The sequence below is a fragment of the Siphateles boraxobius genome, unplaced genomic scaffold (genome assembly GCF_051911475.1).
Source record: "Siphateles boraxobius isolate OS27281-9 unplaced genomic scaffold, OSU_SipBor_1 8, whole genome shotgun sequence".
In the NCBI taxonomy this organism is placed as follows: Eukaryota; Metazoa; Chordata; class Actinopteri; order Cypriniformes; family Leuciscidae; genus Siphateles; species Siphateles boraxobius.
In genome coordinates this window covers 5,077,024-5,100,489 of record NW_027509208.1, presented here as the reverse complement: position 1 = coordinate 5,100,489, position 23,466 = coordinate 5,077,024, and the positions used below count along the sequence as shown (strand labels likewise).

At 36.7% G+C, this 23,466-nt stretch overlaps 2 protein-coding genes across 2 annotated transcripts; one reads left to right on the top strand and one right to left on the bottom strand.

Annotated features, from left to right (window-relative positions):
* The first annotated feature begins 805 nt into the window (after positions 1 to 805).
* cd164 (CD164 molecule, sialomucin) lies at positions 806 to 13,804 on the top strand. The gene is made up of 6 exons (XM_077220107.1): positions 806 to 1,000; positions 2,782 to 2,856; positions 8,377 to 8,460; positions 9,539 to 9,583; positions 10,041 to 10,109; positions 10,211 to 13,804. The coding sequence occupies exons 1-6, from the start codon at positions 925 to 927 to the stop codon at positions 10,372 to 10,374; spliced, it is 513 nt and encodes a 170-aa protein (XP_077076222.1). The 5' UTR covers positions 806 to 924; the 3' UTR covers positions 10,375 to 13,804.
* Positions 13,805 to 15,586: 1,782 nt separating this feature from the next.
* Positions 15,587 to 22,738, bottom strand: cep57l1 (centrosomal protein 57, like 1). The gene is made up of 11 exons (XM_077220088.1): positions 22,596 to 22,738; positions 21,895 to 22,075; positions 21,636 to 21,812; positions 21,411 to 21,532; positions 21,158 to 21,259; positions 19,179 to 19,256; positions 18,969 to 19,058; positions 18,783 to 18,839; positions 17,584 to 17,813; positions 17,332 to 17,476; positions 15,587 to 16,037 (listed from the first exon to the last, which is right to left on the bottom strand). Exons 1-11 carry the CDS (start codon positions 22,614 to 22,616, stop codon positions 15,798 to 15,800), a joined length of 1,443 nt encoding a protein of 480 aa, XP_077076203.1. The 5' UTR covers positions 22,617 to 22,738; the 3' UTR covers positions 15,587 to 15,797.
* Between the last annotated feature and the right edge of the window lie 728 nt (positions 22,739 to 23,466).

Genomic DNA, 23,466 nt, shown 5'->3' with positions numbered 1-23,466 from the left:
ACACTCCAGATGGGTTAGTAACTAAATGAATGCATTGACCCATCACATAACCTATTTAAAGTATTGAGTGGTGATACGAGGACATGTGGTTTTAAAATGGTACATTCTCTGGTTAATATGCTTTTTTAAAAACTAAAGACAGGTAAAGTCCTATGTAAAGTTGTTGCTCTATGAATTATTAATAAGCTAAACAAAAATAGTGCACGCAAGGTTTCACCAGTTAAGCTTTATTTTTATACATGGCAATGGCAACATTTGTTGGAACTGAAGTGTGAGGGAAACACGTGGCAATAAGAGAATGGAATGGCTATATCAGAGGGAAAAGAAGTCTGAACAAGCCGGGGCTTAGCGGTCCAAACGCTAACATTAGATGAGATGTAAATTATATTCTTCATATTTTTACTTTTCAGTGTTTATTTTCCTATTCAAATTCAATTAAAATTCCACATTGTAAATATCGTCTAGATTGCTGTTAAAGCAGCGCTGCGTTGTCACGTGATACATGTTACTTTTCTCAGCCCCTATTAGGATGAGCCAATCACGGTTGTTTGTTGATTACTATTATTAAACTTATTTTATAGCGACTGTCTGTGCAGGTTTCTATTTCAATGTCAGGTACCAGTTCTAGTAACGAACAGCTTTAAACGATTACACTTTTTAAAACACAAATGGCGCCAATCAAACCCAAAAGTTCCTGAGATTTATTTGTAGTTCAATGAACATTTAGCTTTGTGAGCCCCAATGCGACCCCTGCAGGAAAACTGTTTTTTCCCCACACGCTTTCCCACCCAATGATGAAAAGATCCAGTCACGTGATCTTGAAAGCAGGAAGCGCAGCCACATCCACAGCAGCGCTACAGTGAAACTGCACACAGCTCGAACTGAACGTCCGAACGAGGACTGAGAATATACTAATTAGACACCATGGTTTGGAAACTTTTCCTCGTGACATTATTACTAGCCCTATTGGGATCAATGACAAGACAGGAATCTGTGACGGGTGAGTAAATTGATCATCTTTAATCTAACAGTGAAACAGCGTGTCCTGTTGTTACGACGCAAACCAAAACAGTCTCTGTCACGCCATCGGCTACACCTAAACTGTGATTTTAATTAGGGGTGGTGGCGATGCCGGTTTTAAAACGATTCCATTAACGGCTGTTTCAATACTTTTGAGGAATAACGTTAAATATTGGGTAATGAATGATTCAGTTTTTATTGGATCAACTGCCCTCTTCAGTCTGTTGCCAAATGACGAGGTCATTTCAGATTTCAACAGAACTGATAAAACAATACTAGTAATAAATTAAAAACTACGTTATGAAGACATTTTAAAGTACTAACTTCTTAAGAGTCATTCGCGTGGTAATCTGATTACATTGGTCTGCATGTTTTATTACACTAAAAATAATCGGTAGTGGCGTAGTACAGGAAACTACGGTGTCCATTCCATACCGGCGGAAGTGTGAACGTTCCACGGGGACACGGCCGTTAAGGGAATTTATAAACAAATCTTTGCCTTTTTTATTAACTGTTCTAAGGAACCGGTTCTTGATTCCCAAACTAGTTCTTGATTCCCAAACTAGTTCTAATAACAAGTTGTTGTAAACGCGGTCGATGCACTTTTGCCTCGATCGGCGAAGCTAATGTGTTTTTTTTGTAACGCACATATTTTGACTTGTTTCTTTTTTCTTTATTTGTTTTCTACCGAACACTAAATAGCAAAGTGTTTTCCATAACTGAAACGATTATTAATTTCTTATAATCTGTCACACAAAATTGTCGCTGTTATGTAACGTAATCAAATACATTATGGTTTTCAATTTTGTTATCTTGTGGCTTTGCTTCCATTTAGATCTACTGCAATGTGAAGATCTATATTTATCCAATGAATCACATGGGCTGTAAAATAAACCAGAGAATTCTCTCTCTCTCTCTCTCTCTCTCTCTCTCTCTCTCTCTCTCTCTCTCTCTCTCTCTCTCTCTCTCTCTCTCTCTCTCTCTCTCTCTCTCTCTCTCTCTCTCTGAGTGTGTGTTGGGACATAGGCATGGACAGTGTTTCATCAACATGTCATAACTTAATATTACGCTGAAGTATGCAGGACTTCTCCATTCATTCTAGTTTGCTTAAACCCCACCTGCAAGTTTACGTTAATCTGCCTCCACTTTCGATTGCAATGCTCAGATCTCAAAAATCAGTCAACAACCGATACACAGTATCAAGTCCCCAACCTACATTTTTTCTGTTTTGATTAATCCATTACACTCGAATTTACGTCACAATACATAAGAAAATATCTGTTGTTACTTCCATTTCACTGCGACTTTAATAGTGTCACTAGGGTATTAAACAACCTTTGTTTGGGTTTTGCCAGACACGTCAGATCATATTCACTTAATCACAAGACTCATTGGTCCTCTTCCCAGTTTTTCTGTTCAGTTACTCCTCATCTACACTATTTAAGATTAAATGTGTCAATTCACATGCAGAGAAGATTCTAGATTGGCATATTGTTAGCATGGTTCTGTTATCTTTCACCTAGAGACTTGGAAAATGGTTTATTGATTGAATTGTGGTTACATCGTTTTCCTTGTTTTCAGGTTTAAAGGCCAAGAGATAACACTGACACATGCTCTGGGAGCAAATCTAGCTCAACAATGGAGTAAACCTGTATCAGATGGGCCAATATGTTGCTTGATTATGATATAATTGTTGAACATCTCAATGATATGTTGTTTGGCATGCAAGATATGTTATTTATTGGTTTGTTTCTTTTGCAGATGAAGGCTGTGGTTCATGGAAATCTTGTGATGCATGTGTAAATGTGACTTCCTGCCTGTGGATGAACTGCACAGGTCAGTCCCTCCTCCATGTCAAATTCAAAGCTCACATGACCATTAACTGACCTGAAAACAGTAAAATGCAGACAAGCCATGATTATACCATGGTTAAGCAAACTCTTCTTGAAAATTTTTACTTTTTACTGTTTTGTTTTGATATATATTTATACATATATGTTGTTTCCTATTAAGATTTCTTTATAAGTGGGATAAATAAATAATCCTGTTTGCTCATATCAATGGAAAGCCTTATTTTTTCCCATTACATGAAGAAGAAATTCTAAGCATAACCTGTAGTTCCCAGAATATATTAGTAGGTCTGCTCATAAATTAATCTAAACACAGACCATGTAACTGTCTAAAAGTGTTCCTGATGTGGCTCACAGATAATACATGAAAACGAGTGTTTGTGTGTTTGGCAGTTCATTCAGTGATTAATGCTGGCTTCGGTCAGTGTGAACCTGAAGTAACTGCCCTTTAATCCCTGGAGTCCTTTTCCATGCCGCTTTGCTAATGGCTGACGTGAAATGAATCAGATAGAGTAGATATACTAATGAAACGCACACACTGTTGCTATGGCACTCAAGGCTCTTCAGGGAAAAAAAAACAGGAGAGAAAGTAAGCAGAAAGATGGCCGTATCATGGAGGAAAGGAGTAAAAAATTAAAATTGCAACAGAAATGATTGACTAATAATGAAATATATTTCATATATTGTTTCAAATAAAATTAAATGAGGGCTTTAGAGACATAAATTATCTTGAACTCCCCATTTTGTTGTATAAATTTGCACGGATTTGAGTTTGCTTTAACATACAGGGCTTGATCCTTGCTTTTTCCCCAAGGAGCACATGTGCTCATAAGTTGAAAAATTTAGGAGCACAAACTGTAGGGGCGCAATGTAAATTATTCAAATGTGTTTTAGCTCAATAAGGTGAAATATAAAGAGACGTTATAATGAGAACACAACGTGCACAGGGTACTTTAAATATTACTGCTTCAAACTATTTTTTACTAATTGAGCAATTATTAAAATGAGTAATAGCTTGAAACAGTAGTTATTATTCTTTGTTAACGTTAATTAATAGTAAATACAACTGTTCATTGTTAGTTCATGTTAGCCATTAGTATTTAAACTCATCTAATTTGTGTTTGACTAAATAGACTTTACATGTCTTCAACTCAATTTTCATCGTAAACACAACTCAAATACTTTGTGCAACAGAAACATAATTCAACTGAGTAAACACCAATACAAAAAAAATCAAGTGAATACACTTTAGTACAACATGGATTAGCTCTATTTCACTATTCACATTTCTGCTGTTCCAGCAGCTTTCAGAAAGTGAAGGTGCATTTTCTTTTAGCGCATCCATTTTTTTTTCATCAGTGTTATCTATTCAATTAAATAATCGGCTATTAAAGTTTAATAATCATACTTTATCGTTTTTTTTCATAACCAAATGGAAAACATCTAAAAATGATAAGACGTTTGTTATACCATTCTAGATATTTAAGAAGTTTTAGTCACACTCATGCATGCTCCTAAATACACATTTTTAGTCGCAAATGCGAATGAAACGTTCACACTGTCGAGTCCTGACATAGTAGGACAGATACCTGCTACCAGATAACTTTAAAAGATCCTTAGCTATTCTAAGATTTGTAGTAAACCATTTAAAATAGGCAAAGACTGTGATTGATAGTTTTGTATTGTTTGCTATTATACATGATGGATACTATTGTTAAAAATTGCAGTACGGAGCCAGAGGCTTTTTTTTGCTTTCATTTTTTTAAAATCCGTAATTTGGTTAATAGTTCAACAGAATTTATATTACACTGCCTGCAACAACATAGTTATAAACCACTTCCTTGAATGATCACTTTCACAGGCTTTGTTCTCGATCTTAATTTAAAAGTCAGCTCTTTCTCCACAATCCGTGAGTCTGTAATGTGTCTCAAAGTATGAGACTATGCTTAACCACAAAGAGAAGTGGTCTGACGTGCCGAGCAGGTGTTGTGTGTAACTGCACCTCCCCCATAACAAAGACCGTAGCATTAGCTTTGTGCTATTGGCTCCCTAGAGATAATGCTATCGGTTTACACTCATTCAGTCAAACAACAGACTGGAAATATCTGGGTCTTTCTTACTATAGCGCAGACTTGTGTGTACTGATTCTTTAGATAATTAGAAATAAGTTTGCAAATTTGAGGACAGAACTTTTTATTTTTATTTTTTATTTTTTTGAGGGCGTTTCCGCAAAACCATGGTTTCTAGAGGCCCGTTTGAAACGATGTTCAGGCTAATATATGTGTTGAGACATGAGCTGTAAATATACTCGTTTGAATTATTGACGTATGATTCTGTGGGTCTAGAAGAAAGGTGAGACGAACAGGAAGGCACAGTGTTTGCACTACAAATATTGAAACGTCTCACTACGTTAAATATTAATACCTGTTTTGCTGATGTGATCTGACATAATCATAACTTGATAGCATACTCTCTATAAACTCACCAAAATCACACACTTAGACTATATGTAGTGTTTCATTCACTTCTCTTACAGATTGTTTAAACAGTCTTTTATAATAATAATAATAATTCTGTTCTTTTATAATTATTGATATATATAATTGCATAATTTCAGTAGATATATGTTCTTATTGTTGTAGTCTAAGGATGTAGTTATTATTGTGTCAAAGCACAAATAAAACAATTATTGAAAATCATTTAATGGGATAGTTCACAAAAAACAAAAACCTCATCTCTTACTCACCTTCAAGTTGCTCTAAACCGGTATGAAGTTCTTTGTTCTTCTGATCACAAAAGAAGATATTTTGAAGAATGTTTGTAACCAAACAGTTGCTGGTCCCCATTGAATTCCATAGTATGAAAAAAATGACTATTACTAATTTGTATTTTTGGGTGAACTATCCCTTTAAGTTTACTGCATGTATTTTTCATATCAGTTATTAGACTCTTAAACCTAAAATAACCTGTATCTGTCATAAAAGATAGTTTGGGTCTATCTCTAGTTTATACTAGTAAGTTATTTTACTAATTAAACTTGTGGAAGTTTTCATGTGATATAGGCTATCTTTCCAGTAAAGGATATGGCGCTTCTCATTGGTACATGTGTACTGATGTTCACTCTGTTCTGTTAAGAATAGAATCTCAACCGCAGGTTTTGCAGTCTAATCTGTGAAAACCATTCAAAGCGGGCTGATTGACATCATATTCATTCAACTGATTGCTCCAGAAAGTGCCAGTCCAGTCCTTTTAAAGTAATGAACATGTATGCATTTCCCTTCAATCATTACTTGAGCCGGGTAGCTGAATTTGGTTTGCTGTCCATACAAACTGCTGAGAGGTGGGAAGCAGTGTGGAATGTAAGGACATTTTTGCTATTCAAGCACTTATTCAGAAAGCAAGGAATTGAAAACATCTTGATGCGTTGTCAAAGTGGAATTTCATCATGAGAGTTGTACCTTTCACAAAAGCATGTGACATTTCTTTCTCTGTGTATGCTGTCTTGAGGGTATAAAGAACACTGTACTTACTTCATACACTGAGCTATAGTTTAACACACCTGTTAAGGCTTTTTCTTGGGGCTCACTTCTCACTGAGAAGCGCTTCTTTTGACATAAAATACTCAAAGGTCCGTGACGGTCAAGGACACTTATACTGAAAGAGAAGGCTGTTATGTTTGACTCCTCAAACTCAATATACAGTTACACAATTTACAAGTTGTAGCAACAACCAAAATCTTTTATACTGGCCTAAACTTAGACTACACAAGATTATTTCCTAACCTTGAGAACTTGGTTATTTCATTAATTTAATAACATATACCCATATTGTTCCAAATATAAGACGGTGCTTTTTATTTGGAAATACATTTGAAAAAAAATTAGTCATCTTATATTCAGGGTCTAGACTTTTAATAATTTCAATAATACACCCACAACAATAGGGAGCGCCAAATACGTGTAAAACAGTTGTGCCCCCCAGGACAAATAAACGCATCAAACAACTCTAATTAAGCAGCCCAGAAATACTGTGTGTCTGCGTGTAATGTTAGAAGATGGCGAGCCCAAAAAGACAGTCTTCAAAATGCTAACAGTCAAAGAAAAGCTTAGCGCCTTCATAAAAGCGTCTCATTCCTGCTACGTACTGACACACTTGCCTGTCAGTGTCTACAAAGCGGCCGCTTTGATGCGGCGTAATGCTAATTCATTACAAGTCTTTCCCAGCGCTTGCCCTCCGACTTCGTGAGGAAAAAACATTAATATACCCTGGATCAGATAGGTAATGCGGATGTGTTTTTTTGACATGTCAACATCTGTCACTGTACATATAAAAGGTGAGAAATCTGTCATCAAATGGCAACTACAGGTTATTTTTATGGTATGCCATGAAGTGTTTATTTTTAAATTTGATTGTTGGTACATTTTACCAGTATTTACCATAGTTTCAATACAAAAATTAAAATACGAAAAATATGCAATATGAAAATTATTTTCAAATAAAAGCATTTTCTTTATAGAAGACCATATTTGGTGTTCAAAAAGCCTTTTTCCGAAACGTACATCTTGAAAAGAGGGGGGGGGGGGGGGGGGGGTCGTCTTATATTCGGAACAATATGGCTTATAATATAATGTAAACAAATATATTATATTATTATGTTTTTATTTATTTATTGTGATTAAGTATTTTATTTCTAAATAATTTTAATAAAATAATGAATGAACATGATTTCTGTGTGACAATGTTTGCGTTTTAAGCACACATTGTCTGTGAGTGAGTGAGTTAGTCAATGAGTCTATTGTGAACTTAAGTCAATGACAAACATGAGGAAGAAAAGGGTGACGGTGAAGTGGATTTCGAAACAATGTGTTAAAATTGAATTATTGCTATCAGTAGGAATTTGAGTGCTGAGCTGTTTGTCATACTTGCATGCAATGCTATTCATGTGTGATGGAGGAGGTAAATGGAAACCAGCTGATTATGACAAGTTTCTGGGAAATCTTACTTGATTCCTCCTACTCTCTCTTTATCTCTTTCTTATTTGAGCGTGACATACTGCTAGTTCCTTCTCATTATTTCTGGATCAATAACCTTTTATAAGTCATGGGACTGTTTATGTGACTATTCTTTATCTGATGGTATGTAAGGTGTATCGAAAAATCGATCCAATCACATCAGTTCTTTCTGCATTTTTTCTCCCGTTTTTATTAACTTATATTAAGTATTGAATTAAGCAATGTGGTATGTCTTGCTGCTTTTTATTTTCCTCCTCCTCCAGTGTACAAGGATTATTTGAGTCAACAACACCACAAATAATAAAACAAAATGCCGTTTGTTGAAGAACTTCTTCAATTTTAATTATTACTGCTAAAATATTTCAGTCAATCAGTTGAGATTTATATGCCCATATTTGAGGATCAATATTTCTCTTTCTTGCAGTTAAAATGCACAGTGACGTTATTTGGTCTTGTTTAAGTTTGTTTTTATTTTTGTCTCCACTACATTTCAGATGATGGTAGTACAAGCACTGTGAAGTGCGTTAATGACAGTGTTTTGAACCAAACAGGTAACTGCACCAGTATGACTTGCACAGGTAAGTCCTGTCCCACTATCTCAAGCTACTTTTTAAATAACTTAAAGGGTTAGTTCACCCAAAAATGAAAATTATGTCATTAATCACTCACGCTCATGTCGCTCCAAGCCCGTTAGACCTCCGTTCATCTTCGGAACACAGTTTAAGATATTTTAGATTCAGTCCGAGAGCTTTTTGTCCCTCCATTGAAAATCTATGTGCGGTATACTGTCCTTGTCCAGAAAGGCAATAAAGACATCATCAAAGTAGTCCACGTGACCTCAGTGGGTTAGTTAGAATTTTTTGAAGCATCGAAAATACATTTTGTTCCAAAAATAACTAAAACGATGACTTTATTCAGCATTGTATTCTCTTCCGGTTCTGTTGTCAATCCGCGTTCACGAGGCCAGTGACGCTGCTGTCGTAAGACGCTGCTGACGTGTTATCTGGTGCGTCCGTGTATTCGGGTTCAAATAAATATGTCTGGTTAAAAAAAAATGCAAGTCTTCCCCTGTGTCGAAATCCTTAGACATGTTTGCAAAGATTGTTTTGTTTACAGTGTGCGTCTCCCTCAGACTGTAAACGAAGCTCGGGCGCACCAGACACACGTCAGCTCGTCTTACGTCAGCAGACTCATGAACGCGGATTGACAACAGAACCGGAAGAGAATACAATGCTGAATAAAGTCGTCGTTTTTGTTATTTTTGGAACAAAATGTATTTTCGATGCTTCAAAAAATTCTAACTAACCCACTGAGGTCACATGGACTACTTTGATGATATCTTTATTGCCTTTCTGGACAAGGACAGTATACCGCACATAGATTTTCAATGGAGGGACAAAAAGCTCTCGGACTGAATCTAAAATATCTTAAACTATGTTCTGAAGATGAACGGAGGTCTTATTGCTTGGAACGACATGAGGGTGAGTCATTAATGACATAATTTTCATTTTTGGGTGAACTAACCCTTTAAATAGTGCTTGGTTGTAGCATTCATCAACTCAAAAACAGAAGCAATTGGCTCATTAGCTTTGATATGAATGTTCTGTGACTTGACAATTGTATGTTTGGATGATGACTGTTTTCTCTGGACTGCAGTACCGGATCCGACCTCGACAGTGAGCCCCACGAACACTAGCAATGGTACGACCTTCATTTGCATGCATATGCACCTCACAACACATAACTACCTAATTCAAAGCCCAATGTCAATTTTATTCAAAGAGCACATTTAAATACAAAATAAATAAAGAGCCATAAAATGGAATGATAGATAACAACAATTAATAGAAAAGGTTATTTTATTAATTGATTAATAAAAATTAAAGCCCAGTTACATCTCAATGATTTAGGGCACTTATACACTATGAAAGAAGCTATGATACCTCCTTTACTACATGCTAATATAGATACAGGCCTAAACAAACACTCAAATAGAGCATTTTATCATGTGTATCCATCTCACAATGACTTTAAAACGCATTCAAAAGAAAATACACCCACATCAGCTTGAAACAAAGAGCAGTCTGAAAAATGTGATGCATTGGCATTTTTATTGTTTACTGATACAATATAAAAATTGCACTTTTTTTCTGTTTAGCTACCACGATAATCACCTCCTCGACAATCACCTTCACTTCAGCTCCGACTACAAACGGGACAGTCGCAAGTAAGTGCAGCTCTCTCTGATGTCTGCACCTCTTAGAGAGTGAAACACTTCTTCACCCCGTCAGGTTTGGCTGAAAATTCGTTGTTGTTTTTTTTCCACAGACAGTACATCAACCGCATCACCGACAACTTCTCCATCTAAGACCTCCACATTTGATGCCGCCAGTTTCATTGGGGGAATTGTGTTAGTGCTTGGCCTTCAAGCTGTCATCTTTTTCCTTTACAAGTTCTGCAAATCCAAGGATCGCAACTACCACACCCTGTAACTCTCTGCCACCTGGAGGCACCACACGGCACCACAAAACCTACACTCCAACCCCAAAAGAGAGAGAGAGAGCAGTACACACAGATTCTATGATATTTCTTAAACACTTTCGTGATTCCCCCATGTTTAGCCTCATATTTGACATTTGATGCCTGTGATTGGAGCTTTAGAATTCATTTGTTAGAGCTCTCACAAGCACTCAAGTTCGTTAACGCAAATTCACACAAGTTTTTTTGAGCTGTGGAATTACGGGGTGTGCAAAATGTGTCCTGCTGCTTTCATGAACAACCACAACTTTCCAAATTAAGTTACGTATTTAAATGTTTTAATTATTTCATTTTTGATGACCACACAGTGATTAGTCTCCTCAATATCTTGGTGTTTCCCCTGAGAAGGGGCATGAGCCAGAATCTTCTCATCATGCCTGTGGCAATACTTCCCCCATTTCCAGTGTTAATTTCACTATGGTCCGGTATCTTCACTGGAACAGTGTTTTATACAGTTGCCATGACTTATGGTTCTTTATATTCTACCCAGTCATCTTCACCAAGTGCAAAAATAATATCTTTATAGTTCATGAGTGAATGAATGTCCCCCTTCCTTCAAATCAAACCTGTTCTGCATTTTCATCACATACTCTTTTGGTTTGTGACTGCCTGTGTTGTGGTGTTTGTTGTTAAATCACTTTTTTGGTCATTGCTCTCATTCATACCAACCAAGAGAGCCAAAGTGTTTGCAATAAATTACATTCCCCTGCTTTATCTACAGTTAGAGAACCAGTAGACATCAGTTCTCAAAACTAGTTAAACCTGGCATCTCGCTCCCTTTTTCCCCCAATTTTGACAGTGGAGTGCTAGGTAATGTCAGAGATGCATTATATACCCTTAGTTAACGTCCCATGACCTCATTGGAGATACTTCTGGTGGACTTAGCAGCGTATAGGCCATTTTAAGTTGTAAATTCATGGGGCTTTGAAACAATAGAGGCTCAGCCAATCCAGTTCTACTTAACAACTGAAATGAGTTATTAGAATTATAACATTCTGCCGGACATGAGAACGGAGCGAGGCACACTGTGAGGGCAGAGTATCGAGGATCCCATTCAGAATGATTGACAGTTGAGTCAAAGTGCCTTTAGGTGGAGGCAGTGGCTTGCTGCCTTAAAAGTGAGCCTTAAAAGTGTGAATGCGTTCGTGGTGGGCCGCCGTCGAGGCCAGGCTCTGTGTTAGTGTGTCTGCCTGTATGTCGGTGTGTTTATGGACATGCGTGCTTGTATCAATGAAGTAGATCTAGTATCTGCCAGCTGGACTGATCGCTATATTATACAGAGTAGATTATTAAAGGTTAATTAATTTGTTTAATTCTGGATTAACGTTATGTTTCCCTAAAGCTTCTCCCAGTTCTCAAGGGTCATTTCTTGCTTGCACAGAAATATCAGTCAGATTCTAGTACTCCCATTCAAAAGCAGATTGATATTTGTAAATAATCTGAACTCTGACCATAAACTGAAATCAATATAATTTTATGTAAGGCACTGAAATGTCTTAAACTGAGGTTGTAACCGGGCTTGTACAAAAAGCCTGATGTTTTTTTAGGAGCATTTGTGCATTCAGTGCATTCAGGATATGTTTTGTATTTCTAGATTCATCTGAAGATTTTGATGGACACTTAGAATAGAGCCGTGTCAGAGTCATGATTTAATGCTTGGGTTTGATTTTTTGGAATATAAAAATTAAGTTTGAGTAGATTTGTTTTAAATGCAGAATTGACCTTGACTATGCCTAATTCCTGCCTTGTTCAGCATATTTCGTTTAGTACTCTGTTCTTAAATGCATTTGTCTGGCTATTGCGCTGGTACGTGTATAGGCCTAGGGCCTCCCCCCCCCCCCCCCCCCATTTCTGTTCTAAAATTTGAAATGTAATAATCTTGATTAGCTTGCTGCTAATAACTTCCTCTGCGAGTCATAATGTCGTTGGCTTAGGAAGTGATTCATGTTATTTGGGTTGCAAATAGTGTAATGGCAGAAATGAATAGATTTGTTTGTTGCTTGCTTTAGTTTCATCTGCTTCCCTGACATCCCAACATCGAAATGTTTGATTGCTAGCATTGTTAACGGCATGTTTCTCAAAAGATGACTGTTAAGGCCTCACTCTTTATTGAACCACTCTAATTGCTTGTGCATTGTCATACTGTATCACGGTGCTTAAATGCCAAAGGTGTCTATTTCAGCATGAGTCACTAAAAAGCTGCTATAATGCTTCACAAGCTTCATCTTGCCTGTAGTGTAGTCCGATAAAATCCTACTGTTTGCCATTTCACTTCTGCTTTGCCAAATTAAAAACACTGGTTACGTAAATGCATAATTACACAACTCATCACAGTATTGTGTGTATAGCATCAGGCTACATCCAAAGATCCCACTTAATTGCAAATGGATTTTAGCTGTGCATGCAAAGGGCTGTAAAGGGCATGTATGGATTTAAAGGGATAGTACACACAAAAAATGACAATTGTCACTTATATATAAATACAGATTTATTTTTTATTTTCCTTCATGTCATTTTAAACCTCTATTTATTTATTTCTTTAGTAGAAAAGGTCATTGTATGGACAAAATAGTTAAAACATTCTTCAGAATATATTTTGTTCACCGAAGAATACAGTCGTACAGGTTTGGAATGACATGAGTGTGAGAAAATGATGACAATTTTCATTTTTTTGGTTGAACTGTCTATTTTAGAGCCATATTCAGAGCTCTGTGAAGGATGCTAATGTTTATAGATAAACGACTCAAATCCTTTCACACACAGAGAATTCAACCTAACTTTAATTAGTCTGTGGCCTTGTTTTCTTATGCCATTATGTTTGTGTGCATGCATGCATCAGATTTCCGTAGAAACAGCCATAACAATGCCATATTTTGCCATCGTCTCTGAGCTAGTGTTGCATTCCTTTCTGCACCTTTTGAGGAAAAAGTGCCTTAATTATTTAAGATTAAATGAAGATTACTAATGTGATGAAGACTTCTACTCAGAGACTTTGAGCGTTTTAGAGTGAAGGTTAGGATTATTGAAGTTGTGAGTAGTTAATGAGAGAAACGTGGAGTTGCATCATGTCTGCGCCAACATTTAGTTATCAATTACAAAGAGTTAATGTCTTTTTTTAAATGACTGTAATTACTTTGGCCTATTGTTCAGTTGTGCATTTATTGTTGCTTTTCATAAATCACTGCACACGCCCCAAATAACACTCTTGATTACTTTTTTGTCTGTTTCCAGAAAGTCTGCCTTAATTGTTTGATGCTCTATTATGTTTGTTTTATTTCTCTGGAATTCGGATATCTATCTTTTGTTCTTGTGTTTTCCCTCGTTTCAGATCTGCATTCGCATTTAGGTTGAAATGTGATAAATTAAAGTTTGAGTAATGTAAAACAGTTGTGGGTGTTGTTTTATGTTGCCTTTTTATTTAAGAAAGCTTTGAGAGTAACACTTTTACAGTGGCATATGCTTACAGATTGCCACTATGGAGATCCGCTTTCTTCTCAAGAGTAAAATAAACCAAATGAATTGCATTTTTTTTGTATCTCCCACTGCACCATTAAATCTTGCAACTGTGACAGTTTATTTTTTATAATTGTCACTTTTACTCCCATCTGTAACTTTGCATCAAACAACATGACTTATTTCAAACTTGCTTTATTTTCCATTTTGGAAATGGACTTTATAAATCAGTTTGCTAAATATAAGGATTGTCTTTTTTTGGTGTAAAGGTTTGTAAAGATGTTTTTAGTATTTCACTTTAGAGAGAAATAATTATCAATATTTTAGACAAACCATAAAACTGAAGATCTAATGCACTTGTGGTTTTCTTCACTGTTTAATATATAAATATATGAGCAAGCAAAAGTATGTGATTAAAGGTTTATGTATAATAACGGATCACGTTTCTAGAACCCAAGGTCACTTGCAGAGCATAATAAACAAATGGGAATACAGCTTAAGAGCAATTACAGAACATTATTGACAAAGATAGAAATCGACAAAGCAAATGCAGTGTCTCAAGAATCCGAGACACTGGATGCCCATGGATGATCATCTAAATTCAGGGAATAACAATCACACCAGCACCAGAGGACCTCAGAGAACGCTCAAGGGAACTCAAGGGTCTAGCTCTGATATTATTTAGAATAAAGAGCCTTAAGATAATTAAGTTCACAACAAAAGTCTAATCACAGTGTTTTATCCCTGGACTATGTTTAATCTATTTCAATGCAACTGTCCTAGAAAACACTCCTTAAAACAGTCTCTCTGTAATGTTTAACTAACAGGATATGCGCTCACCCTGAGGGTTAGCTCCATTCCTGCTTAGTCTGCATTAAATCCTCAAATTTCTTCTCTGGACAGGATGTGCACATATTGCGAATTTGCGATTCAATGTTTTCCTCATACACACACACACTATTGAAAAGATGACCATACAATGCACAGTAACAACCAGTCAAAATGTCACAAAAAACATGCTGATGATATCTTGCCAAAATCAAGGATTGTGATCACCAAGAAACAATAATATTGCAGTCTGTGTGTGTTTGCCAGTGTTTCCTGTATTCAAATTAGTTTATGCAATACTGATTTAATCTGTACTGTGCCACAGAGTGTAATCCAATAAAACCGTCTGAACATAACGGTCCATCTTTTCTGCCTGGTTACATCTAGAATGCTTTTGTTCCCCTTTTTACATATTTTTGTCATATGCTCTATTTTTTTTTCCAGATCTGTGATTTCTCAAGTTGAACAGCGTGGTTGTAATAAGATATGTCGGAGAATGGGATCATTTTGTTGTGGAAACAGTGGAGGAAACAATGTGTCAGCTGACTGTACATCTCATAAGAAAGAGCTGATGCTGCAAAGATGCTCGTTTTTCCATTGTGATCTACCTTTCCTGGTGTTATTTTCTCATACTTTGATTGTGTGAAATAAATAAAAAAAGCCTCCTCAACATTTCATCTGATTGAGTAAAATAAGAAGTGTTCATTTAAATCTATTATTATTGTTATTTTTTGTCTCATTTCTGGGTGAAACAGCATACCAAACCAGAAAATGTAGGGTGCATGGGATTTGATTTTATCCATAGGAAATTAAATGGATTGTGAAAAGTGATCTGAGATCAGCTTGCTAATAAACTGCAGATTAAAAAGCCAAGTTGGTCTGCACTTTAAAACATACGTAGAAATTTTATTTACAACTTGTTCAAACAAAATAAAAATCAATTAAGCTCATTAAACTCATTGAAAGCTATAAATGCTTCATGGATGTAGACACAGATGAATCAGTGTTTTGTGATATTCTGAGGACATCATTCCAGTGTCCTCTTGATCTGCGATGACTCTTCTATGCCCTGGATGTGTGTTTCAGGATAATATATCTATGGCTCCCATGTGATGTCCTGTCTGCGGAGGCTAGAACACAGTTTCTGTGTCTCTCGGAGGAGCTTCAGGGACTCATGACTGCTCCTGCTCTGTTTCTGTCCTGTGCTGGGTGAGGCTTTGACAGGAGATGGTGGTAATGGTTGTACCCCACTCTGTGCCCTGGTTTTGCCCTCTATACTGGCGGTCCGATGTGGCTTCTGCTTGGGGCTACAGGACGGCTGGGAGAGTTTCTGAACCTACAGGAGCAAAAACATACATTTAGAGAAAGAGAAGCTTGATATGTATTGGTTATTTGCTATAGCAGTGGTTCCCAACCTTGGTCCTGGAGTACATTGGTGCCATGAAATATTTAGTAAATATCTAAATATCTGGACCTGTCTGTGGCTCAGCAGTTGCATCTCAATCAGCTTCTTAGTTCAGTAGTCAGAGAACTGAGAGAGTCAGCCATTTTAAGGGCTGTCTCAAGCGCAGAATCCTTCCAGTGCACTGAAACGTTCGCACCCTAAAAAGTCCCACAAGGCACCATGAAAACCAGGGAGCATCGATGCTCACGGTGTTCCATTAAGGAAGTTCTGAAGTGCAAAACTTAAATCACGTGAGCCAACTCACTACACAATGGCACGCAATAGATGTTTTTAAAAATACAAACCCTTATTTTAATCTATTTCAGCAAAAACATGAATCGCTACACAGGTTATGAACAATCTAGCTAACATTTACGGATGAAATGTGCACGTATATTTAACATGCAAAGTATTTTATCATAATGAACTTTAAATAACTTTACAAGTAATTTTAGAAAGATATCTGCTGTTCATAAATACCAGTAGTGATGATGTGCAATGAGGGCGTTTTCACGTCACCGGAAATAGAGTCATCAGTGTCCCAATGTGTAGTGAACCTTTACTGTCCTTATCAGTGCACTAACTCGTGAACATGATATACTGATTCATGAGCTTGGGAGCTAGGTAGAGGTGATTGAGACACACCCAAAATCATGCAGTGTGAAATGTGTTTTCACTGGAAATTACATCAGCGACAACTTACAGCTAATGAGATAGCAAGATACAGGGCTAGTTACGTAAAGATACGGGGAAGAGTCACTGACCTGCAACAACATCAGCAAGCATGGCTTATGCAAGCAACCATTCTGTCCTTCATATTCTTTTTTGTATCTTTATTGCTGCAAATCTGTGCACAGGAAACTTTGATAACAAGCTTCCTGTATGCATCAAGAAGAAATCCAGTCTCACATGTGATTTTACATTATTTCCTGTATCACATCTTGTGTGTGTTTGGCTATGAAAAGTAGTTTGTAGACCAGACAGAGTTGTCTGCGATTCTTCCAATTCAAACAGCAACTAAATGGTAAGCCAGACTGTCATAAAAGTGTCAGTTCCCGACATAAAATGTGCAGTGTTGGGGGTACTCCAGGACGAGGTTTGGGAATGTTTTTATTTAAATACTATTGAATGTGTTGAATGTGTAATTTGTAACTATAATTAGTAAAAAAACAAAGTACAAACTCACTGTTTGCTGATGTTTGCGCAGTTTGGTGATTTGAGCAGCTTTCTCCTCCATTCTCTTGACCAGACAGTCCAGCTCTCGTTCCAGATCGTCACGAAGCTCTTGTTTAATGGTCTCGTCTATCTGTTTGACCAGTTCCTGGTGTTCACTGTCTCACACACACACAAACAGTATTTAAATCCAGTCTAATTATCCCCGCTAACACATTTCAACAGCTAATCTTGATCTGTTCATGGTCAGGATGGTGTTACTCACAAGCTCATCTGTCCCAGTTCATCCTGAAGGGCGAGCAGAAGTTCAGATAGGCTGCCCATTGTGGAAGCAGTCTTGCTGGGGGAGGACGCAGGCCGGCGATGGACCCGTTGGTTCTCAGAACCTGACTTATGCAGAGCGCTCACTCTTTCACACAGCCGTGGGTTTCTGTGCTTCATCATGTGCAGCACACTCTGAACATTGGCATTGACTGAGTGGCTGGGACTGGTCGACTGGGAGAGAGAAAAATTAACATTAATTATAATTATTAATATTATGTTTTTGAAAGAAGTCTTATGCTAACCAAAGCTACTTTTTTTGCCAAAAACAGTAAAAGCTGTATTAGCTTTTGTGTAGCTCTTGTGTAAAAAAAAACTATTTTCTATTGGCATTATTGGAGATGGACTGAGTTGTTTCTGGACATGCTGGCGCCCAGCAACCCAAATCTGCGACCTGGAAACGACGTGCTTAACTTCAGGGTCCGAGTGTCAACTGCATAATCGGTGGAGATATGCTTCCGTCTATCTGTATGTGTTTATCTTTTTACTAGCCAATCAGAAACTGCAACCTGAAGCAAGGACTTAGCTTAGACCTTTGTGTAGGGTATAATTGCTGTGATCTTTGTAACTGTAAGCGGGACGGCCTACGAACTCCTGTGTGAGTCTTGAAATTGACCTCTGCTGATGAAACAGCAAACTATCTTCAGTAAATCTTTTCTTTAATCTATTATAATTCTGACTCCGGGTCTTCATTCATCATATCTGGTTCTGGGTCTTTGACTGTAAAAACCCCTTACAGTCACATGATCCTTCAGAAAACATTCTAATCTGTTGATTTGCTGTTCAAGAAACATTTCTTATTATTATCAATGTTGAAAACAGTGCTGCTTAACATTTTTGAGGAAATCCTGATCAATTATTTTCAGTATTCCTCAATGAATAAGTATAAAAATCTTTTGTAACATTATATATTATAGATGTCTTTACTGTCACTTTTGATTCACTGAAAGAATCCTTGATGGAAACAGCTATTTATTTTAAAGAATAAAAAATAAAAATAACTTACTGACCCAAACCTTTGAACAGTCTTGTATTTCTTTATCTTTATATACAAATTCATCAGTAATTTTGGACCACTGTATATGATTAAAACTGTAAATCATTACCAATAAATATAGTGTGTCAGGATGAGGTCATACTCACTGTTCCAGCCACAAATGGGAGGTGTTTAGCTTTGGGAGCGTGGGCAGTTTCCGCCTTCTGTCATAATATGAAAGGAAAAACACCACCATTAACACCACACACTATATAGACTACATTGGTAGTATTCTGTTTTGTAAATATACTGCCACCTAGTACTCACAATACATTACTGCAGAGCTTTATTACCTTGCAAGAGGCCTTGCCTTTCTTTTTCCTGCCTTTAGGTTGAGTCGCTGCAGAAAGGGAGAGGAGATTGTTTTCAAGCTCTCGCTGCAACTGATGAAAGACAAGGAGACGACAAAAATGCCTTTATAATGAAAGATGTTTTTCTAAGGGAAAAGTTAACATGATTCATAAATCTTTTTATAAGGATTTATAAGTCTTTTTTTGTTTTACCTCCTCTGCTTTCTCCTGAACAAGTTTGCGTTCATGTTCCTCCTCTAAAAGTTTCTGTTCTAAGAGCTCAATCTTCCTCTGCAGAAGAAAGACATCACAGTTTAAAAAGAGAAAACTGTCCTATATACTGTACCTGTCAAAAGTTTAGAAACATTAAACAATTTGAATGTGAAATTTTATTACGCATTAAAATAAGTTTCCTATTTGAATATATTTTAAAATGCAATTTATTCCTGTGATGGCAAAGCTGAATTTTTAGTTTCCATTACTCCAGTCTTCAGTGTCACATGATCCTTCAGAAATCATTCTTATATGCTGATTTTCTGCTCAGGTAACATCATTTATTTTTTATCAATGTTGGTGATGGAAGTGGTGGTACTTTTTTTTAGGATTCTTAGATAAAAAGAAAGTTCAATGAACAGCGTGTATTTGCATTTATTAAATAAAAATCTTTTGTAACATTATAAATGTCTTCAATATCGCTTTTGAAAAATTTTTTTTGAATGGTATCATTGATTTCACAAATACGTTAAGCAGCAAAAAAAAAAAATCACCATTGATAAATGTTGCAGTAAATCAGCGTATTAGAATGATTTCTAAAAGATTACAGTATGTGACACTGAAGACTGGAGTAATGATGCTGAAAATTCAGCTTTGCTTAACATGAATAAATTACATCTTAAAGTAACACCAGGTAACTTTTGCTCTCAGGGTCCCCCTACAGTTGGGAAACAGTATTGTCCTCTACTACTGTCGTAAACTCTGTCATCGTGCATTTGTTGACAACCATGATAGCCCTGAACACTGTAGGAGGAGGTCACATGCAGGTGTTCTGCTTGCGTCGCGTGTGAAATGTCTTCATCCCAGGTACAGTGGCATATATTTCAGCATGTCATATGAATATAATTTCATGGGTTTTATTTTTTTTCTAACGACAAATGATCGCGATGATCACGTTTACAAGCCAGTGTCATTATAGTAGCCTAGTCTATTAGTTACCGTTTTACTGAATCTATATGATACTTCAATGCAATGTTTGAGTGGTAGATAATAACCATATATCGTCAATATTATAATATCAAGCTACCATAAATAAATCTGCAAATTTTACAAATCAATTTGCATTATAGCTTGAGGCAAGACAAATAATCATTACCTGATTCATGAAGATAAACGGAGGATAAGATAGCTTCCGTAAAATAGTCAGGCATACAAAAAAAACACCCCAGACTACGGGGTGTCATTGGTTGTTGCGTTAAATGTTACCCAGATACAATAATGCTATTTTCTGATTGGCTAACAACACAAGACGAACAACACCAGAGGAGACGCGCTTGAATTCATGCCTGTTCCACAGTGAGAGTGGCGCGGCCAGAGTTTTGGGCGCTGCGGCATTTTAAAATATATTACAAATAGTTTTTCAGCGTGAGAAATACAATGTGTGGCGGGAGAGTGTGACAAAAGACCGAAATGAGTGACTGTCACGCTCAATGCGTGACACTTGACAGCCCTGCGATTTTAAGGAAGTGGGGGTGGTGGTGGAAGTGACGTATATGCCGTAAAGCAGTCGAGTTTTGTAGTTCTCTTTGTTCGCCGGTTACTACCCGAAACCCGAAGTTTAAAAGTACGATTAAAAACGCTACAGACCCCGTCAGGCTATGGCAGACGTGTCATTCAACCTATTGTAAGTCGATGTACCATCACAAGAGACTTGGAAATATATTATGAAGGTTGAAAAGTTACCTGGTGTTACTTTAAAACATATTCAAATAGAAAACTTATTTTAATTTGTATTAATATTTCACAACAATATTACTGTTTTTAGTGTATTGTCAATTAAATAAATGTAGCCCTGGTGAGCATAAGTTACTTCTTCCAAAAACATAAAAAACCCAATGTTTCCAAACTTCTATATCGTGTATTTTTTATCATTATATCATGAATATAAGATAATACATATAGCCTAGGTATATGTGTACCTCAGCCACAGACTGTGTACTGGTGAGTTTGAGATACTCATTTTCCAGTCTTTCCAGCTTATTGAGTTGCACCTGCATCTGTGGGTCTGTGTGTTTGCTCTCCTTACAAAGAGAAGAAAGAGAGAGGGATAAGATGGGCTTTGAAAGACTCTTAAGTTTGTATGCAAAAAGTATTTTTCAGATGAGAATTAACAGCGTATTTAAGCTCTTGGAATATAGCCTATGGCACAAGCACTTTTGTCTGCCTGCTCACCTGTCTGTCTGTGTGAGTGATTCTGTCTTTCTCTGCACACTCCACCATTTTCCTCATATAATCGAGCTGTTTTTCCAGCAGAGAGCAACGCTTTTCTGCAGAATGAAGCTTAGAAACCAGCCCTGAAAAGAAAGGTAACAGAGACTACTTAGTGCATACCTTCTATTTGACTTTCCATGAACTTTGAGAATAGATCGATAACTGATGTTCAACACTTTCGGTTACCATTCCTCTGTGTGGACTGATTCTCTTGTGTGCTGTTCTCCGGTTCTCTCTGTGCAGAAGCATCTGCCTGGTGTCGAGTAGCATGAGAGAATTGTTGGATGTTCCTCTCTGCCTGAACTCTCTCCAGCTCCAAGCGTCGCATCTTCTCCTGCAGTGTTTTCAGGGCTGATATCACTGCTGCTCAAGTGCAGGAAAAGTTGTTTGGAAACTTTTACAGTTGGTCTTACATATTTGGATACAGCATCTAGAGTCAACTTACCTCTACCTCCGGCATCAGGTACTCTTTGATAAAGCTGTGGACTGATGTCCTGTACACCTGAGCTCTTTCTGTCCAGTTGATCTGTGATTGTGTTCATGTACAGTCGCCTTGACAGCGTCTCTGGAGGCTGGTAAAAACTCCCAACATAACTATGTTTAGACGGGGAGTCTAGATTACAACTCTGGAATTCGTAAATAATTAGCAGATTAGCAAAATCCAAACGAAAAATAACAATGCAGCTATAAATACTGAGTCAACATCTTTAAAAAAAGCTGTTAAAAAATAGAATAATAAAAACCTGAGAACCACTATTTAATTTGGCTATTAAACAGTGGTTCTCAGGTTTTTATTATTATATTTTTTAACAGCCTTTTTTGAAGATGTTGACTCAGTATCATTGCCAAAAAACGGATGTTAGCCACACTGTTGTATAAAATAGCCAAAAATCATTGACAAAAAGGATGTTAGCCACACTGTTGTATAAACAGATATAGTACAGACAAATGCTATATATTTCCTGTATAAATAGTTGAATGGCTGTGTCTGCATAAACGCGTAACGAACCCAAAACTGCTGCTCGAGGCGACTCAATAACTTTACACAAATAAGCTAATAAGGCTAACGACTATGTAACGTCAACGTAAACATCGATAAGAATAAAAACAGGCTTAATAAGACAATTTAGCATAAATCATATATACCTTATCTCCTAAGTGATCCATTATGAATCAGTTTCTTCGTTACACATAAGAATGAATGATGTATTCATCTAGGTACATGAATTAGCTGTGACTGAGTGTCATGTTAACAACAGCTGTAGCCGACAGCGCCGCCCAGTTTCAAATTTCCCTCTTCTTTTACCGCCTTCAGTGGTTCCGCATGCTAAAAATGACCACAGCTTCTTTAAATTCTGTTGTCAAAAAAGATTATTGTTTCTGCCTTTTGTGGTTTTGTAATGATTTGGTAATATTGTTAAGTTGATGCCTGTTTTGTTTGTATACTTGTCTGATTTCAATTAAAAAAGCAACACAGACTTACATTCATATTTGATAGATAGATAGATAGATAGATAGATAGATAGATAGATAGATAGATAGATAGATAGATAGATAGATAGATAGATAGATAGATAGATAGATAGATAGATAGATAGATAGATAGATAGATAGATAGATATGAGACAGATTGGCAATGCTGTACTTCTACAGACCCTGACACAACTTCAGGTTTAGGTTATTAACATTTCAAAATAATTAATTCACAAATTGACACTTATCTTACAAATATTTCTGATTTAGTCATGCTGACAACAAACAAAATATTCTATTTGTTTTCGAGGTCTATCTTTACTGAGGATGCCTTTCATTCAGAGGAACTTTGACACAAATAATGGTGCATTGCTCATACAGTATACGGCGTAATGACATAGTCACATCTATCCTGTGTTTAGCGATTAGTTAACATATTTTCATTGAATAAGATAGAATAATATCTGCTGAAAGCTTTGCATTAATCATAAGGGTTTTGAGATAAACAAGTGTTGGCGGGGCCCTGCAGTTACCACTGTTTTTT